The 18,658-nt window shown below is 48.8% G+C and overlaps 1 protein-coding gene across 1 annotated transcript; it reads right to left on the bottom strand.

Moving 5' to 3' along the window:
• Positions 1-5,071: 5,071 nt before the first annotated feature.
• LOC101441651 (tripartite motif-containing protein 10-like) lies at positions 5,072-11,077 on the bottom strand. The gene is given in 8 exon segments (XM_071211076.1): positions 5,072-5,589; positions 6,702-6,734; positions 7,690-7,805; positions 8,108-8,130; positions 8,880-9,104; positions 9,656-9,721; positions 10,849-11,017; positions 11,064-11,077. Coding segments are annotated over 8 exon segments (1,164 nt in total).
• Positions 11,078-18,658: the final 7,581 nt, after the last annotated feature.

The following is an 18,658-nucleotide window of genomic DNA, read 5'->3' as shown; positions in this document are numbered from 1 at the left end:
AAGCTTGGCATTTTTAATCAAATGAATTTCTTATGAAGTAGATTTTCTCCCAAGTCTGGATTCATCATGAATTTTCAGTACCATACAATTGTGATATTTACAATATTTGCCAAAACTTAGAGAATTTTGCAGATATTTGTATTTTACCAGTGTTTGTTTATTTCAGCAGTGTTTCTTTGGTAAATCTTCCATGCAGATTTTGAAATTTTAACATTGGCACTTAAAAATCTGTGTGGGATATACATATGTTGTATTTCAAAATTTACATTGAAATAGAATTTCTGTGGAGACCAATAAAATTTAATTTTTTCCATTTTATCAACTGGAATGTTATTAGTTTTTCACTGCATATCCTCATTTTCATCTACTTAACTTACAAACTAATTATTTTATTGTTGTAGTCTTTTTAGCATTTGCTTTTATTTTTTCTTTAATATCTTTTCAAATTGGCATGTCTTTTAATTATTAATCTTCTTAATTAAAAGTATGTGTATGTGTATATTTTTCCCTTAAATCATATTAACTTTAACAAGTGAAACCAAGACAAGCAGTTTTGAGCAAATTAAGAAAATTGCAGTTTTTAAAACGTAGCACTTTGGTGTGGTGAACGCACATGAAATGATGTAGTATATTCCAGAACACTGGAAGAAAACCCCCTTAAGAATTTTGTTGAAAGTGTTAGCATCTGAAATGCAAGAAGAAGACAAATTGATGGTTAATAAGTTAAAAATAAAAAGAAGGAAAAAGAATGACTTTGTCGTAAAATAAAAATGTCTGGTTGTGCCAGAAGGTGAAAGAAGGTAGTAAAAGCTAAATTTGAGGGTGTATACTAAGTTGTAGAAGTCTTGAGAGGAAGTAAACTTTTTTGCTTTGGTTTATAATACCTGCAAATAATGAGCTTGAAAATAAATACTGAAATGTGTTGAAAATTTCACAATATTGAATCAATTTTAGTGGATTTTTTGATTAGATAGAAAAAAAGACTGGTGAATCATTTACCATAAAATTTTACATGGAAGATATATAGTGAAAGTAGAAATTAATTTTGCTCCGTTAAAAGTAACAGTGGGTTCATGGGCTGACCCAAAAAGTCCTAAATCATGTCATGTTTATAATGATGTCAATTCAAATGAATGCTGATTATTATGTGAAATACATTTGGCCAGTGGAAACGAAAATTGGAAAAGACTGCAAATAGATCACTCTAAATGATTTCTCTGTGTAAATGAATTATACAATTTTTAAAAATATATTGGGAGTAAACAGAAATAGAATTCATAACTTCCAAACCAGGAAAAGAGAAACCATGGAACAAAGAAAGCTCAATCAATTCACCAAAGTAATGAAAAAAGGGAGAAAGAAGAGAGAAAGGAATGATGAAAAGAATTCACAAAATAACATAATAGAAATTGATACATCAATAGCCATAGTAAACAAAAACAGAAAAAAAAATCATTTGTCAAAAGTGAAGCTCCTAGATTCAATTTTAAAAATGCAGCTATGCTAGTCATGAAAGAATTCATAAACAATGATATTGAAAGATTTAAAATGAGGGAAGCAGACGTGGCTCAAGTGTTTGGGCTCTCACCTACCATGTATGAGGTCCAGGGTTCGATTACTGGAGCCACCTGGTAAGGCAAGGTGGCCTGTGCAGAAACGGAAAAACACACAGAGAGCAGACAGCAAGCAAAAAAAAAAAAAGTTTTAAAATGATACTCCAGGTAATGACAACCAAAAGAGAGTTGAGGTCACTGTATCAATATCAATAATAAAGAAAATATCAAAAAAAATATTAATAGGTTAGATAAAGAGGGGCACTATATACTGGTAAATGAACAATTTATCTGGAAACTAACAATTTTAAGCTTTAATGCATCTCATAATTCATTCCAGAATTACACAGATACCTTGATAAGGGCACAAAAAAGCAGATATTAAACACATGTCTCTCAGTTATTGATATTTAAAGACAAAAAAATAAGGACATAGTCTATTTGGATCACAAAATAAGATCCTTCTTTGGGAATGTGGAGACTCATGGGAAAGATACAATTAATATAACCTATGGACTAAACAGTACTATGGTAATATCCTTGCATCAGTGCCAAAAATGTACAGTGATAACACAGGAGGGGGGAAGCAGATTTGGCTCAAGTGATAGAGCATCCACCTATCACATAGGGTTCAAACCCAGGGCCTCCTGACCATGTGGTGACCTGGTCCGCATGCAGTGCTGATGCACACAACGAGTGCTGTGTACAGCAAATGGGCACAGAGAGCAGACCATGGGGGTGGGGGCTTAGAAAGGGAAATAAATAAATAAATAAATAAATGTTAAAAAAAAAAACAAAAACAAGCTAACGAAAATAATAATAGGAGGGTATGGAAAAGTATGCCTAATGTACTCTATGGGCCATAGTTAGTGGTAACATTCAGATGATATTATCTCATAATCTTTAACAAATGTTCCACAGTGGTGTGTTGTGTTGGTTAATGGTGTTTTATGGGAAATCTACAAATATGCTTGATTGTTTCGTAAGTTCACAGCTTCTGCAATAAAAAATATGTTTTAAAAATATCAGGATTCTCCAAACAAAGATATGGAATATCTGAATAACAAAATAAGATCCTTCCAATGGGCATAAATAGAAACATGAACTTCATGAAAATATATACTTTTGAGCACTCTTGAAACAGGAAAAAAAATGACCAAGATCTGGGTGTAAAAGCAAAAGATGTCACCATCAAAGCAAAACATTCTCTTTGTTTAAAATTCTTTTCCTTTTCTTTTCTCTCGCCACTAACCCATAGAATTCCTGTGTGGTCTTGGGAATTTTGGCACTTCTTAGTAACTGTGGAGAAAGGACTAGCAGAAAGAACAGGTGATTCAATTATTGTGACTCTAGCAATGGAAGAAAGTATATCATTGATGGGGAGACAGTGGCCACAGGAGTTGCTGAGGGCAGAGAGAGGGAAAAGAATTTTGGTGGGATATGGGGGCATTTTTGGGATGTGGAGTTGTCCTGAATGATGTTGCAGAGACAGATGCAGGACATTATATATCCTGCCATAACCCACTGAAGGGACTGTGGGAGAATGTAAGTATAATCCGTGTGGTGTAGCGGTGCTCCAAAATGTATGCATCAATTGCAGGGAATGCACCACTCAAATGAAAGAAGGTGTTGATGTGGGGAAAGTGGGGGGGTGTGGGGAGTGGAGCCTATGGGAACCTCCTCTATTTTGTAATGTAACATTTTGTGTGATCTATGCATCTTTTAAAACAAATAAAAAATATTTAAAAAGTAAAGAAAGAAAAAAATAAAAAGAAAGATCAGGCAGTGATGCCCTCTCCTCAGTTTGTCCTGGTGAGGAATTTACCCAAGAGCCAAGCAGGTCTGTGGTCAGAGGTGTGTGACGACTTAAAAGCCCACTGTTCTTTCTGTTGTCCAGAACTGTTCTTGTGAATATTACTTATAACAAAAAGATTCTTTCAAGACCCTTGAACTCCAGATATTATCACTATGCTCTGTAGGATATAGTAAAAGTTTTAATTTCTAAAGTGTCTGCTTTGTTGGTGATTTTCTATTTAATAATAACGACTCTGGTAAATATATTTGAATAGACATCTGTTTCTAAAAGGTAACAACTTCTCAGGTGAATTCAGGCCTTGGCCTCGGCACGCAGGCCCCTGGCTTCTTCCTCTCCTCCCAGGGGACCCAGTGGGAAGCTGATAGGACACTTCAGTTTATGTCTGAGCAGAGTGAAAGATAGTGGTCAGAGAATGTCCATGAAGGATATGCTGTAGCACTAAAAATATCAATACGAACCAAAAAATAAAATGTGCCCACTCAACTTCAAATAAGACAATGTTTCTATTTCACTTAAGAATTAAAATTTCACTCCTGGGACTTATGTCATTATCCAAATTCCAGGCACAGTTCTACCCAGCATCAGCACCAGGCAGGAGGGTTTCTAGAAGTCCCCAGTACCCAGCTTCTTCATGTCACACATGGCCACAGCCACTTTCCCTGAACGCCACCTGGCTCCCTGTCTTCCCAGAACTCTGCACTCCAAATCCACTCATCTCCAAATCCCTTGTTCTTCCCTTGTTCCACCCTGTCCTTTAGGCGTCACTTCCTGTCCAGCTCCGGAGCAGTCTCAACTCTTTGAGTTAAAGGTCACAGGCCATCCAGTCCATTCCCCTGCCTCCCGCTGGGTTACTACACACCCAACACATGTGTGCAAGGTGCTGCTTCTGCTCCACAGCAGAGCTACCTGTGACTCGCTCTTCTCCACCATGTCTGTCCTTGGCGTCCAATGGTGACCACCATGTCAGGAGGCGGATTTTCCCCAGGAAATATGTGTGAACCTACACAGAGGTGGGGCAGGGTAGATTAAGTGGCCACCACCCTGGAGTTGTGGTTCATGGCTGGGCCTCCCTCAAGGCCTTCATCCTCAGCTCTGAAGTGATCCCACCTGGAGGAGGGGGGCCATAGGGTGCCAGGTGGCGGCACCCCTGGAGATGACGGGGCTCTGTTCTCCTGAGGACCCTGTGCTCTAATGTCCTTCTTATTCTAATGTCCTTCTTATTCTGTGTCTTCCAGGAGATCCTTCAGAGGTGGGGCATGTTCTACTCTTTCCTTTGCACATCCCTGGTGGCCGCCATTCTGCTGGATGCATAGTGGGCACACAGGACACACTTCTTGAGGGTGTGAGGAATTAATCCCAGGACTCTGGGAAGAGTCCAGGATGAGGAGAGGTGGGGTGCCTTACCTAGATCACAGCCCATGGCAACAGGGCCAGTTCTGGAGCGCGTTCCTCTGTGCTAAGAAGCCACTTCTGGAGCTCAGGGGAGGGGTTAGGGGCCGGGAGCAGCCCAAGGTCCTGGACATCCTGACTGTCCACTGCTTCAGGGGCTTGAAGGGCCTCCCCCCATCACCTGCCGAAGTCCTGACCCTGCCGTGTCCTCTAGAGCAGTGATTTCACCTCCAAGTCTCCAGGGGATGCAGCCAGGGGTCCCGTGCCCCGGGGTTGGGTTGACCCAGTACAGGGCAGGGCTAACTCCAGCCCCTCAGGAAATCAGGGAGAACTTGGACGCTCGGCACCAGAGCCCAAACAAGGGGAAGACCTCCTGCGTGAAGGAGGCCGTGAAGGTGCAGATGGGCTCGTGGGTGGCCGCGTTGGCAAAGGAGACCCAGCCCACCTCGTAGCCCAGGGACCCTCGCACCTGCCGGGGCTGCTCCTTCAGCACCAGCCGATTGGCAAAGGAGCCCAGGGCCGAGACGAAGCCCCCCGCCAGCCTCACCGCCCACACGCCCTCCTCGGGTCACTGCCACAGGTCCCCTTTCCACCATGTGGCCCCAATTGCCACACCCACGGTGTAGCTGCCCACGTGGGCCAAGTCTACGCTGACCACCCATGTGTGCTGCCCCCCCGAGAAGTCGACTTGGGCCAGGACACAGGTGGCCTTGTCGAAACACTGGGGGCTGTCAATGGAGTTCTGCCACTTGTAGGAGAACCATGCCCGCTGGGGTTCCTTAGACAAGAGGAGCTTGGGGCGGGATGTCTCGGGGTCCAGAGTGAGGTGAGCTGTGGAGGAAGACAAAAGGACATGGATATCAGCAGACATGCCATGGGGAAGCCAAAAAGGACACAGATGTCAATAGACAGCCATAGGACTTGGCCATCAGCAACATGCCACCACCTCCAGGAAGCCAACCTAGTTTGTGTCCCAGGCCTGTGGGTCCTAACAATGAGGGTGAGGCCTGTGAGCTGGTGAGAAATGCAGCCTGAGGCCCACCTGGCCCAGCGATGAGAATCTGCAGCACCTCGAGATCCAGGGGACGTGGGTGCTGGAGCATGCAGGGCACTGGGCTGGGTTGCACCTGCTGCCTGTGGGTACCTGTCAGCTCAGCTGCCTCCAGAGCTGGGCCTGCTCTGCACCCACCCACCTGGACGCCACGTCCTCCTGCCTGCCATGGGCTAAAGCCACGGTCTGAGACACCTTAACTCACGGGAGGGAGTCCTTTAGACTCCTGTACGGCGGTACGTTCAGTGGGACACGGATGGCAGCAGACATGCTATGGGTCAGGAGAAACCCCAAATTCAGATGCGTGCATGGTCAGAGGGCCCTTCTGGGGTGCATGACTCCCAGGGCCTCTGGCTGAGGGGGGCATGGCCTGTGTGGTTGTGCTGGTCCCCATCCACGAGCTGTATCTGAGAGGGTTCGGGGTTCCTGGAGCCCAAGAATTGATCCTAAACCCAGAGCAAGGGGCTCCTCAGCTGGGGCTCTCCTGACAGACCTCGCCCCTCTCTGATCTAGTCTCTGTGTCCTCAGCAGGAGCAGATCCAGAGGAGCAGGTCATGGGCCAGGTGTGTGAGGCAGGCAGCAGGCAGGCAGGGGGGATCGCAGTGCCCGTGCAGCCCCATGTGTGTGTATGTGTCGGTGTGTGTCCAAGGGCGTGTGCTCATAGAAGTGACAAGTCGGTGCCCATGCAGCTCCACCCCATGTGCGTGTGTGTGTGCGGTTGCATGTATTTACAGAGGGGGATTGCAGTGCCCGTGCAGCCTCACACATGTGTTTGCATGTATGTGTTCTAGTGCGTGTGCTCATAGAAGTGGCATCCCGGTGCCCGTGCAGCCCTCGAGGTCGTCTCTCCTTCCCCGTTTTGGGCCCCGTGGCCTCCCAGGTGGCTGCTGACCTGGCTGGTGGTCCAGCTCGACGCTGAGGTTTTCTGTGGAGAGGAAATGGCACAGGGTGAGGCTCCATTGGTCTCACGGATCCACAGAACATTTTAGTGAGGAGGCACCGTGACCCAGGAGGGGCGGGCGCAGGGTGGCAGGAGGCTGAGCTCGGGGCAGGGGCTCTAAGCTCAGAGCAGCAGGAGCCCCTGCAGCCCTGGGGGAAGTACACGGTTCCAGTCCAGCAGGTGGGGTGAGCAAGGGCTAGACCCTGTCTTTTTGCTCCCCGGGTCCCCAGTGCTGTGCCTGGAGCCCAGGACGTGGTTTGTGTGAGGGAGACGTCCACCTAGTGAGGGGAAGGGGCTCTGACTCCTCATCCTTCTCACCAATACCTTGGGTGCTCACAGTCGGCCTTTGATTGGACTGAAAGTCCCTTCACTGCAGGCCGCCGGGAGCAATTCCGGGAGCTGGATCCTGGGGCGGGTCGTTGAGATCAGCACAGGACTCAGGAGCTCACAGTGTGGGCAGCAGGCGAGAGCCAGACTCCTGGCTCTTCCATCCTAAACCTCCTCTCCTGCCCCACCCACTCCTCATTCTGGAAAAGAGCATCCAACCCAGAAGCAGAGTGAAGGCAAGAGGAGAGGGGAGAGGCAGCTTCCACAGGATAACACCGTGTTGGAGAATGATCAACAGCATTCACCATCAAAAATTACCATGGGTTACCATGGATTAAATGGCTGAGAATGGCCGATTTGTCACACTATCCTTTATATTGCTCAATGCCTATTGATCAGATTTATTTAATTATTCTTCAAAACTATTTTATTTTCTGGAAATACTATCTCTCTTTACTGTTACCACATCCTGAGAGACAGATTTTATTTAAAAACCTGCAGATAAGGAAACCAGGGGCAGAGAGGGCTGCAGCCTTGCCATGCAGAGAGGCGTGGAGGCCACTCCTGAAAGCAGGCTCCACCTTCCATGCCCGGGGGAGACCCTGCCCCTTACCCAGAAACCTCTTCACCTCCCTCTGCAGCGGGAGGGCCTGTTGCGTGAAGTCCCGAATGCTCTGGGCCAGCTCAGGGGACAGGGCCACTGGTTTCCGGCACTTTCTGTTTTTACATCTAGGGACACAGAAATGATGCATCTGGGAGTTCTTCGAGATGCCCCAGCCTCAGCTGGTCGCCACCTTCTAACTGGAAGTGCCATTCTCACAGGAACTGCTTCCTCCAGGATGGGGCCCACTGACCACTGCTGGGCACTGCTGGGGGCATCCATGGCTGCACTGAGGATGGAATGGGGTGTGTGAATGGTCACAGGTGACTCTATGTCCTTGATGTGACAATGCTGTGTATCTGTGTGGCAATCGCTAGGTGCATGTGGTGCATCTTTGTGGGAAAAGAGAAGAGAGACGCTCACTACTTACCTTATCAGAGTGCTTCTGATATCCTAGGAGAGAGAGAGCAGGGATTCAGGTGTCACCACTCCCACTTGCCTTGTAAGTAGAAAAGACCAATGCCACACTGCTAGACCAGTGTCCTGGCCCTGGGCGAGGGGAGGTCACCCAATCCCTGGAGTCACCGGGTGTCAGGGGTTACTGCACTTCAGGGGCCATGGGGTCCACCCCCTTCTTTTACAGACCCGGGGGGCGTGACCTGTACCTGTTGGTGAGAAGTAAAGGCTCACCCCAAGGTCTCCTTTCCTCATTGCAGAGTGCTGCCCCTAAACCACATAGCCCCCCTGGTACCTCATTAGATCCCAAAATCTCTCCTACAGCATGAGGAAGCAAAATACACCAGGATGAACTTCCCGACTGGTGGAGGGGAACTGAGGTTATGGAAAATAGCTTGCATGGAAATACTGCCTGCCAATTGTTTGCACAGTACTTGACACTTTCCAAAGTGCTACTTTCACTTCCATTATATCATTGGAACCTCACAGAATCTATGCATGGACATTAAGAAAATTATCATCCCTATTTTAGGGATGGTGGGATGGAAAGATAGAGGACAGAGAGGAAAACAGCAGAGGGCTGTTGGGGAAGCATGGACTGGAATTCAATCCTGCTGGCCCTGTGGTCCCTCTTTCATTCAGGGTGCAGAGGTGTTTGAGTAAAGGAGAGATGGTTAAGCAAAGGAAAATGTGCAGGATGTGCTCAGAGCAAGGGGGCACAGGGAGGAACAGGCATCCAGGCTGACTGTCAGGAGCTCTGCTGCCGCCCTCTCCTTCTCCTCTAGCTCTGCAATCGGGCTGAACTGGCAGATCTCCCCGGTGGCCAGGAGATCGATCTCTTCCTGGTGCTGCAGAATGCCCTGGTCCAGCCCCGCCAGCTGGGCTAGGAGCATGCTCTGCTGCTCCTCCAGGAACTGGCTCAGATGAGCAAACTCAGAAACTAACTTCTGTCTCTTGATGGTCGCCTGAGTCTGAGGACAGGGGCGGAGCCAGGAGAAGCCATCCTTCTCTTTCTCCTCTCCTTTTCCTTCTTCCTTCCTTCACCCCGTCTCCCTCCTGCTCAGACCCACACCCCAAGGTTCTGTGGTCAAACCAGACTTGGCACTGCGGCATGCTTTCCGTCCTACCTACCCTGTTTCTGGGGGACACTGCCAGGTGCTGCCTCAGCTCCACCTGCTGGAACTTCCCAAAAAGACAGGGCTTGAGGAGGGAAGGGAAGGTGGGGAAAGGCTACCTGCCTTTTACAAGTGCTCTCCAGGGACACAGCACTCAGCTACTCCAAGGCACAGCCTCACCCAATCTCTACAGCAGCTGGACGGGCCATGAATATTTTTTAATCTCTATTTCCCAGATAGGTAAACTGAGGTCAGTGAGTTGCTTGAGGTCATCTGGCTCGTTAGGGCTAGAGTCAGGTCTCAAGCCCAGAATGGCCTCAAGGCCCAGTGAGCTCTTGCATCAGGTTTCAGGGAGGCCCTGGGCGCTGATGGAGGGAGGGGCAGGAGGGGCAGGGAAGCTGACCCACCAGGAGGACATGGAGTCTCTGACTCTCTCTTGCCCAGATTGCTTGAATCTCCTCTCCTTCCTCAGACTCTCAAGACACTTCTGAATTTGTTCCTAGGGAGAAGGAACATGAAACATTTAAGATGGGAAAGAATTATTTGTTGGAGGCTGTCATCTCATGCCACCCTCTGTGTGACCCAGGAAGAAACCACGGCCTTAGCTGACAGTGCCTGGACTTTAATCCTCCTTGATAGCATGTGCCCTTTGATCCTGTTCTTCCTGATCTGTCCCCTAAGAAAGTCCATCAAACCCCACCCTGATAAGAGGCCATCAGAGGCCATGATTGAGTTTCCAATCAAGCTTTCCTTTCTTCAGGGAAGCATCCTAATGTTTGTCTTTTGTAAGTAACATCAGGGATCTGTCCTGAGCTTCTGGACCTATGATCTGCCTTCTTTGAAATTATTCCAAGTTTATGCTCATGTCCCAAAGGGAGTGAGTCCAAGTAACAACCCTCCCTTATGAACAAATCAATCATCTGCATGTGATTCTGGAGTGAGAAGAACTCGGGTAATGCCAAAGCCATCAATGAAATGCTTTATCAACTATCAGCTTTAGAAATAGAGTTAGGGACATAAACAGGTACACACCCTTTAACGCCCATATATATGTAATTTCAGAAATACACATGGAACTCATGAAGTGCTAGTTAACTATTAACACATCTGCACATACCTAGACAACAGTTTGTACTAAAGCACAACACAGGAGGGATGGCGTAGCTGGGAATCCTGTTTGCTTTCCATGTAACATTTATGTGATCTAAAGTTTCTTTAAAAATAAAGGGGAAAAAGAAGGAAAAACGAGTAAAAACCACACGGCACAACTACAAGCAGCACACACTCACTGGATGTGAAACCACAGCACTTCATAGCTGTCAGCGCTCTTCTCTCCCAAGCACTAGTGCTCACACAGCTGCCCTTGCCCTCCACAGACACGCAAACCCCAACCCAGACCCCCGCAGTCCACCTGCCTGACACGTGTGCAGGCACCACACTCACATTTCCTTCATCCACTCATTCAACGAGCGAGTATTCAGGTCCTACTGTGTGTCGTGCACTAGGAAGCAACAGAGAACCCAGGAAAACCCAGAACAGACACACAGCCCCACCCCTGAGGGGAAGCCCCCTGTTCCCACCTGGTAGGGCCCCCCGCGGCCTGCAGGCACAGCCGGGAGCTGCCAGGTGGGCCGGAGGGGCCGAGGGGCTCCCTGAAGAGCGCGCGGCTGTGGGGCGTGGCGGGGCCGTCCGAGGGCTCGCAGTAGCGGGCAGGGCAGCCGCGGCACGAGTCATGGCCACAGGCGATGGTGACCGGCTCCCTGAGCGCCCTGGCCGACAGGGCACACCGCACACAGGATGGCCCCGCACACTCACGCACTCACGCACATGCTCGCACAACACAACACACACACTCAGGCACTCGCGCACAGGGGAGGCCTCCACGTGCATCTCTGGTGGCCGCCATCCCCTCTCCTGCGTTCTGAAAGGAGTCACACATCTGCCACCAGTGGAGACGAGAAAGAGCAGAGGAGGGTGAGGACGGGGACCGCATCCCAGGGCGGCGTCAGGCCCTCTTTGCCCCCACCCCTGACGGGTCACCGTTCCTTCCCATCCCCCCACAGACACTCACAGAGGAGGAAGTGCTGGTCTCTCGCCGCCCACGGTGGAGGGAAATCACTCTTCTCTGGGATGCGGAGAGGACGAAGCCCCTTCCCCCCAGCCTCCTGGCAATGCCACCGTCTGTCTCCAGGCAGATTGGAGTATCAGCCAGCCCAGGGCCACCAGCCAGTGGGCAGTGAGCCTGGGGACCCAGATAACACTTTCTGCCTGGCTGTGCAGGCTCAGATGCCCCCCGCGGAGGTGCCCCACACGGTCCCCGCAGACCCCCACACTGTGCCCTGCTGGGGAGGAGGGAGAAGAGCAGAAACGGCCAGCATTTGCTATGTGATTCTGCACCTCAGGATAGAAGCCCTGCAGCATTTGCTCTTAGTTATTCCTCCTGCTGCTCTGCAATGTCGGTGCACTTAGGCTCTTCGTTTTATAAATGAGGTTTTTAGCTTGCCCAAGTTTACACAAGTGGGAAGGTGGAGGTGACAGTGATTGGCAGGGAGGTCTCCAGGGCAGGGCTGCCAACAGAAATAGGATGCGAGCCACGTGTGAGATATAAACATTTCTAGTAGCCACGTGTAAAATTAAAAGAAATGGGGGGATGCGGATGTGGCTCAAGTGATAGCACTTCTGTCTACCATATGGGAGGACCCGGTCAGATCCCTGGGGCCTCCTGGTGAAAAAGAAGAGAAAATGAGCCTGTTCCGGGAGCCAGTGCCTGTGCAAGGGAGCCACACAGCAAGATGATGACGCAACAAGGAGATGAAGGGGAGAGTCAAGGTGAAGCGTGGCAGCGACCAGGAACTGAGGTGGCACAATTGACAGGGAACATCTCTCCACACCAGAGGTCCCCAGGATTGAATCCTGGTGAATGTTAGAGGAGATAAAATGAGAAGAGAAGACCAAAAAGAGAAACAGATACAGAAGATCACACAGCAAATGGACACAGACAGCAAAATATCAGGGCAAGGGCGGGTGGGGGCGGAGGGGGAAATAAATAAATAAATAAATCTTTTTAAAACTACATGGAATTAATTTTAATGATATATTTTATTTCACCAAAAATATCCTTAATGTCATTTCAGCATGTGATCAGTATAAAATATTAATGTGATAATTACATTTTTATTTGTGCAGTCATTGAATCCAGGACACATCTCAACTTTGACCTGCCACATTTCCATGCTCAAGTATGGGACAGTGAAGCTCCTGAGCTTGCATTCTTTGGGGGTAGAGGGGGAAGCAGACAGGGAGGGAGGGGGGCTGATGTGCTTAGCACTTCGAGTGAAAGGGGAAGACAGGGCGCTGGGCTGGTCTATGGGAATGGAAGGAGGTCGGTTCTCTCCCAGGTGCAGGCAGGAGACCAGGAACCTGGCGTCTGACCGTCCTCCTGGCCTGTCCCAGCCTTGCTGCTCTCTGCTCTGTGGCCTGGGAAAGTCACCAGGCCTCTCAGTTTGCATCACCTTCTCTGTAAAATGATGCTAATGACACCTGGCAATGAGCTGCTGTCAGAATCAGATGTCATATATGAAAATACTAAACCATGGATGAACGTGGCCAAATTTGTTTATTCATTTTTTTAAAGACACTTTGTGTATTTTATTTTATTTTTAACACTTTTTTATTAAAGTGAATAGATTGCACAGAAGGTTACATTAAAAAAAACATAAGAGGTTCCCCTATAAGCCACTTGCCACCCCCCACCCTCATCAATTTTCTAAATTGAATTTTTTGAAGATACATACATCACAAAAAAGATTACATTAAAAAAGCATAAGAGGTTCCCGCATACCCCTCACCCTCCACCCCATTCCTCCCACACCAACAGCCTCCCCCATCATTGTGGCACACTCATCGCACGCAGTGAACACATTCTGGAGCACTGCTGCACTAATGAGTTGTAGAAGCTGAGAGAAGTTCAATTATTTGCATATAGAAAGGCCAGGACTCAGGAATAATTTTGGGAGGGAAAAAGTATTAATTTACAACCAGCTGGGCTCAGCTTTTCATTCAAAATCCAAGCCCCAAACAAGCTTTTCTGAGTTTTTTAAACAGAGGAAGGGCCAAATGGTTCTTGTTTGAGTGTTCAGTAGGCGTGAATTAACATATATCTTCCAGATCCCAAATAAGCTTTTAGAATGGACTTCATACGTTCTGGATAAGCTTTTAGCACATTTGGTTTGCATTTGCCCTGAATATTTAAAGTTGTAGAGTTTGCATTGCTAAACTGTTTCTCCAGGACTGGAGTTGTTGTCATGGTTACCAGGGGCAGGGCTGCAGTTCTCAGTGTCCCAAATGCACAACTCAGTCAGGTTATGTATGAAGAGATGAACAGCCCCCCCACCCATAGCCTACATTACATGGTAATAGTTCACATTGTAGTTTACACTCTCCCCCAGGACATTCAGTGGGTTATGGCAGGATATAGAATGTCCAGCATCTGTCCCTGCAATATCATGTAGGACAACTCCCAAGTCCAAAAAAGCCCTCACATCATATCTCTTCTTCCCTCTCCCTGCCCTCAGCAACTACCATGGCCACTTTCTCCACAACGAGGCTACAACTTCTTGTTATTCCTTTATGACTGAGTTTTCTATTTTTTTTTTAATCCACATGAATGAATTGCATGAAGGTTTCTCGCCTTCTTCCACCTGCAGTGAAGTAGGATTGAACCCCAGTGGTCACTGGCGCGGGGCGTTGGTGGTGTTGACAGTAAAGGAAAGACCAACTCAGGGAGATGGGGAGAGGCGGAAAGCAGGGCGGGGCGCGATGCGCAGTCCCTCGATGCGCGGACACGTCCCTGACGGAGCCCCCACCCCTTGTCCCCAGAAGCCCCTCGCCTGCCGCTGCCCCTCGGCTCGCCCTGGGCGCCCCGTCCTGAAGTCCACGCTCTGTTGCCCACGCAGACAGGAAGCGCGTCCCCTCCCAGCTCTCGGTCCCCTGCGCGGGGACAGGGATTCCAGGAAGTCCCACCTCCCTCGGCCTCAGGCTCTTCTCCCCACCCAGGAGCTGGAAGGGGCCTGACGAGCCTGGCGAGGAGCGGGCACTGGGTGCTGCCATTCGAGGTGCCAGGAGTGTGACCACGCAGCTGGCGGGGCCCAGGCGGCTCCTGGCCTTGCCGCCGTGCTCTCTGGCCTCTTCCTCTCCTTCGGCTCCTTTGGAAGTGACTCGCTTTTAGGGAAAGGGGGTTCCTGTGCAAAGGAGGGAGCCAGAGGCTGAGGGGCCTGGGAAGGGGCAGCCGTGCCCGCGATGCCCCCAATGTGGACAGCCAGGAGAGGGCACCTGCCCTGCCTGGGGCCCCGGGGGAGGCACTGATGCCCGAGCACACACCTGCAGCTCCCCCTTCGCCCAGGTGGGGCCAGCACCCACCTTGCCCTGCCCGCTCTGCAAGGACGAGGGGCGGACGCACAGGGCCCCTGGGCACTGAAGGAGATGCGCAGGGAGGAGCCTGGCGAAGAGATCTGCGTCTGCAAGAATGACGGTGTTCCTGGGTGAGCACTGCAGGGAGAGCCCCCTCCAGGTGCATGCCCTGGGCTCCTCCATGAGGGGGAAGCAGAAGTAGCTGGAGTAGCTGGGCACCCGCCTACCACACGGGTTGGGTTCTGGTGCCTCCTAAATAAGAGGAGCAAGACAGTGAGTTGACACAAGGAGCTGACCCAGAGAAGAGACACAGTGGGGAGGCACAAGGAGGGACACAACAACCAGTAGCAGTGGTGGCTCCAGAGAATGGGCACATCCTTCCCACATGGAAGGTCCCAATTTTGAGTTTCAGTGCATCTTAAAAAGAAGACAAACGGGGGAGAAATAAAATAAATCTTTTTTAAAAATACGTCTTTTTATAAAGGGGGGTCCGTGCAGCCCTGCAGGGTAGGAAGCCAGACTTCCCCCAGCATGTGTGGGGCACATAGTGGGGTGGGCACATGGATGAAGGGTCTCAACTTCTACCCCAGGGGACCCCGAGCTCGAGGGATCCCAGGGGATGCAGCTTCACCTGGCTCTGAGGGAGTTCACACTTAGGGGTCTTAAGCTCCAGGCTCAGAGGACTCTCCACATGGAGCCAGCCCCGTAGTGACCCTATGGACCCCACAGTGCAGTGAAGCATTGGCCTCGCTGCTGGCAGAACCCCACCTGAGAAGGAAACCCCTGCTGGCTGTGGGCAGGTGCACCTGCCCCAGGATCCACCTGAGCCATGGACTGACCACGACCCTGAACTAGGGTCCAGGGAAGGGAGGAAAGGGAAGGGCATCCCATTGGCACACCCTTCTTTTTGAGAAAGGGAGGTGCAGAGGAGCCCAGCACTGCAGGAATGTCCCCTGGGTCGAGAGCACTGCCCGCTGCCTGCCTCTCAGAGCTGGCTCATCCTCCGGGCACCAGGTCTTGAAGAGGCTTCCCCAGAAACATCTTGGTGCTTAACTCTGCCTCCCCCACAGCCAGGCCTCCCCAGCCCTCACCAGACTCGGGGTGCTCTCGGGAAGCTCCCTCCATTCTTACCCTTCCATGAACCCCTCCTGTGCGTTCCACCATCCCAGGGTGACTTGAGACCCTGTGTCAGACCCTTTCGCAGGATCTGGTGATTCCACCAGGAGTTTAGCACAGGTTCTCATTTTTGAAACCTGTATTATGAATGAAGAATTTTTTTTCTAAATAATTTTTTGGTGTTAAGCTGGATATTTTTTGCCTCCTGCTGACCTAGAGCCCCTCCCTGGAGTGAGCACGATCTTCCCTCTAAACTCTCATCTCCTGGATGTCTCTCTCTCCTGCTCTCTCTTCCCTCTTTCATCTCTCCCTTCTTCCCAGCTGTGTAGACTCTGGACCAGGTTTCTCTACCCACTGGCCTTATCTTTAAACAGTTTCCTGGAAGCACCAAGCATCTTATGGGGTCTCAGCTTCCTTGCTTCAGAAAGAAAAATTGAGTGGGTTTTTTCCTTCTCATATTTTGAATGTTGGTCAATTACCCTGCAGTAGTGATGGGTTTGTAACTGAGAGTTAAATATTAACAAATGGCTAGGATCACTGAGTCATTATATATAGATGACTTTGTACTTTCTAGTGTCTTGTGGACCAGCCAAAAGTCAAACATCTGAAATTACTGGAGCTTGAGAAACTGGAGTCCAGATAACTTGATCTTTGATACTGGTGGTAAAACTATGTAACTTTTATCTTGGGACTGTAGAAACCTGGTGACTGGCCTCCATTTGTAACCCCTCTTGGCTTGTTTTGCAGCTTTGAAGCCTTATGATCACTGGGCAGCCTCCTAATGTTTATTAGTGAAGGCACTTGAGGCCCCAGGACTATGCACCCCAATTCCTAAACTAGCTTAGCAGATGGACCTACATGGAACCAATCGGCCCACCTGGCATGGGTGTGGTTTCTGGCACTAGTCCTATGATCCATCTGCACATGCTCAGTAAGTAGTCATCTCTACCTTCGTCATCTCATTAGCATAAAACTACCTGTCTTTGGATGTTATAAAACTATCACAATAACTGCAGTTAGGAGAGACAGATTTTAGGGTCTTAGGCCCTCCAATCTCTTTGCTTTGCACTTGGCAATAAACTCTTTGTTTCTTTGAAACCTGGTCTCTCAGGAATTGGTTATTGGGACACCTTGGGCAGAAAACTCCCCATTGTTGTTTCATAATAATTTCTTCAGAAAATTGGGCTATTGAAGAGAGAAGCAGTTTCCCCCACCCGCAGCTAATTTCCATTTATATGGAAAATGAAAAGGTAAAATAACACAGTTTTGGATGGCCTAAGTGTAAGGCCTGTCATTCTAGATCGGAAGATTGAGAGTTCAAGTTTATCTGCAGTTAGTGCCTTCATTCTATGCCTTCCTAATCCAGGTTCAGAAGCTCTAGAGGCTTTGGGATTTCACTGAGGATCCGATGTGCTCAAGTTTGCTTTTTCTACAAGAGACCCTCATTGGAAGAAAATAGCATCCTCAATCAAAGAACCATTCAGCGACTGCACTGGCTGGCTCTGGTGAGACGGTGAGCAGCAGGCAGCCTCTCTTTTAGCCTTTGTAGCCTCCCTGCAATCTGCAATGACCATCTCTTAATTTACATTTTTCAATTACCGATTCTGCTTGTCTTAATAATTCTGCTGCTAAAAGAGTAGCAGAGGTAAAAGAGTAGCAGAGGTACAAGAGTAGCATCATCATCTTGAGCCTTGTCTCATCAACTGAGATGTCAGCTGCTGGGTTGTGAACCCCTATGTCATTTTGTTTTTAGTTTTTAGTTTAGAATAGCTGCACCATCGTCATTTACCCTACAAGAGGCAATGTGCCTGCTGCTTAAAAATATTGTCCTTAATCCCAAGGAGCTCTTTCCTAAGTCTGTGATGACAATGGTACCAATAAAATAAGGCAAACATGCTGTTGCTGCTCTCTCTTCACCAGCTCCTCCTTGAAATTCTTAACAGGTGGGAGGAAAAGGGATGTGGGAGGATGAGCAGGCAGGAAAGGAGACACTTGAAATTCCTTCTCTTGGGCTGAGGTCGGGCCAAGGATCTACAACAAGGTTTCCAGGAGCTCTGCAAGGCCCCCAATCCCCACTGCTAGTGCCTGAGGGCCAGGAGGTTTCCTTGCATTTTTAAAGGCATCTGACAAGGCCTGACAGAGGAGGGGACAGCTAGTGATGGTGCCCAGGTTGGATTGATGAGGAAGGAACATGAGGTGCAGGTGGGCCATCTGGGGTGCATGTTGACTTCCATGTTGAGTAACTGGTAGAGGACATGTTGAATATCACTGAATCTCCTTTCCCTTACCTAAAATGAGGCAACAATTTTGAGTGAAAGAGTGATTACTGTAATGATGAAATGAAATCCTGCTGGTGAATGCCCTCTGCAAACTTCAGAGCATAACATAGAGTTACTTACCTACACACCATACAACAAAGGAGGAAAAATGGCCTCGTCTCAGCTGAAAGCTCTTAGAGAGAAATAGCACTTCCCTGGGTTTTCTAAGGAAACTTCTGACCTGAAGAGACAAGGCTCCAAATCCTGGAGTCCAAGGTCAGTCAGGGGAAAGTTCGTTTCTTACTTTTCCCCAAATAAAGATAATAAGCTCTTATTCTCCCAATTCTCCCAATCTCCCAAAGGACCCTTTCAAACCTACTCTCCTCATTCTCCAGGGACGTCCTCTCCTAAACTTCTGAACAGTCCACATCTCCTGATCAGACTCTACACTATTTGAGATTCTGGTATCACAGCGATTAGCTGAAATCTAGAGGAGGAAACCTGTAAGAATATTTTATCATACTGTTTTTAAAAATATAATTCTTAATTTCATCCCTATTTCATGAAACCAACTAAGGAATAAGCCAGGTGACTAAAAATCCAAAAATCAGAGAAGCCAGCCTCTTT

Source organism: Dasypus novemcinctus, chromosome 22 (assembly GCF_030445035.2).
Source record: "Dasypus novemcinctus isolate mDasNov1 chromosome 22, mDasNov1.1.hap2, whole genome shotgun sequence".
In the NCBI taxonomy this organism is placed as follows: domain Eukaryota; kingdom Metazoa; phylum Chordata; class Mammalia; order Cingulata; family Dasypodidae; genus Dasypus; species Dasypus novemcinctus.
Note: the sequence above shows the minus strand (reverse complement) of the source record. Positions and strands in the feature narration are given on the sequence as shown.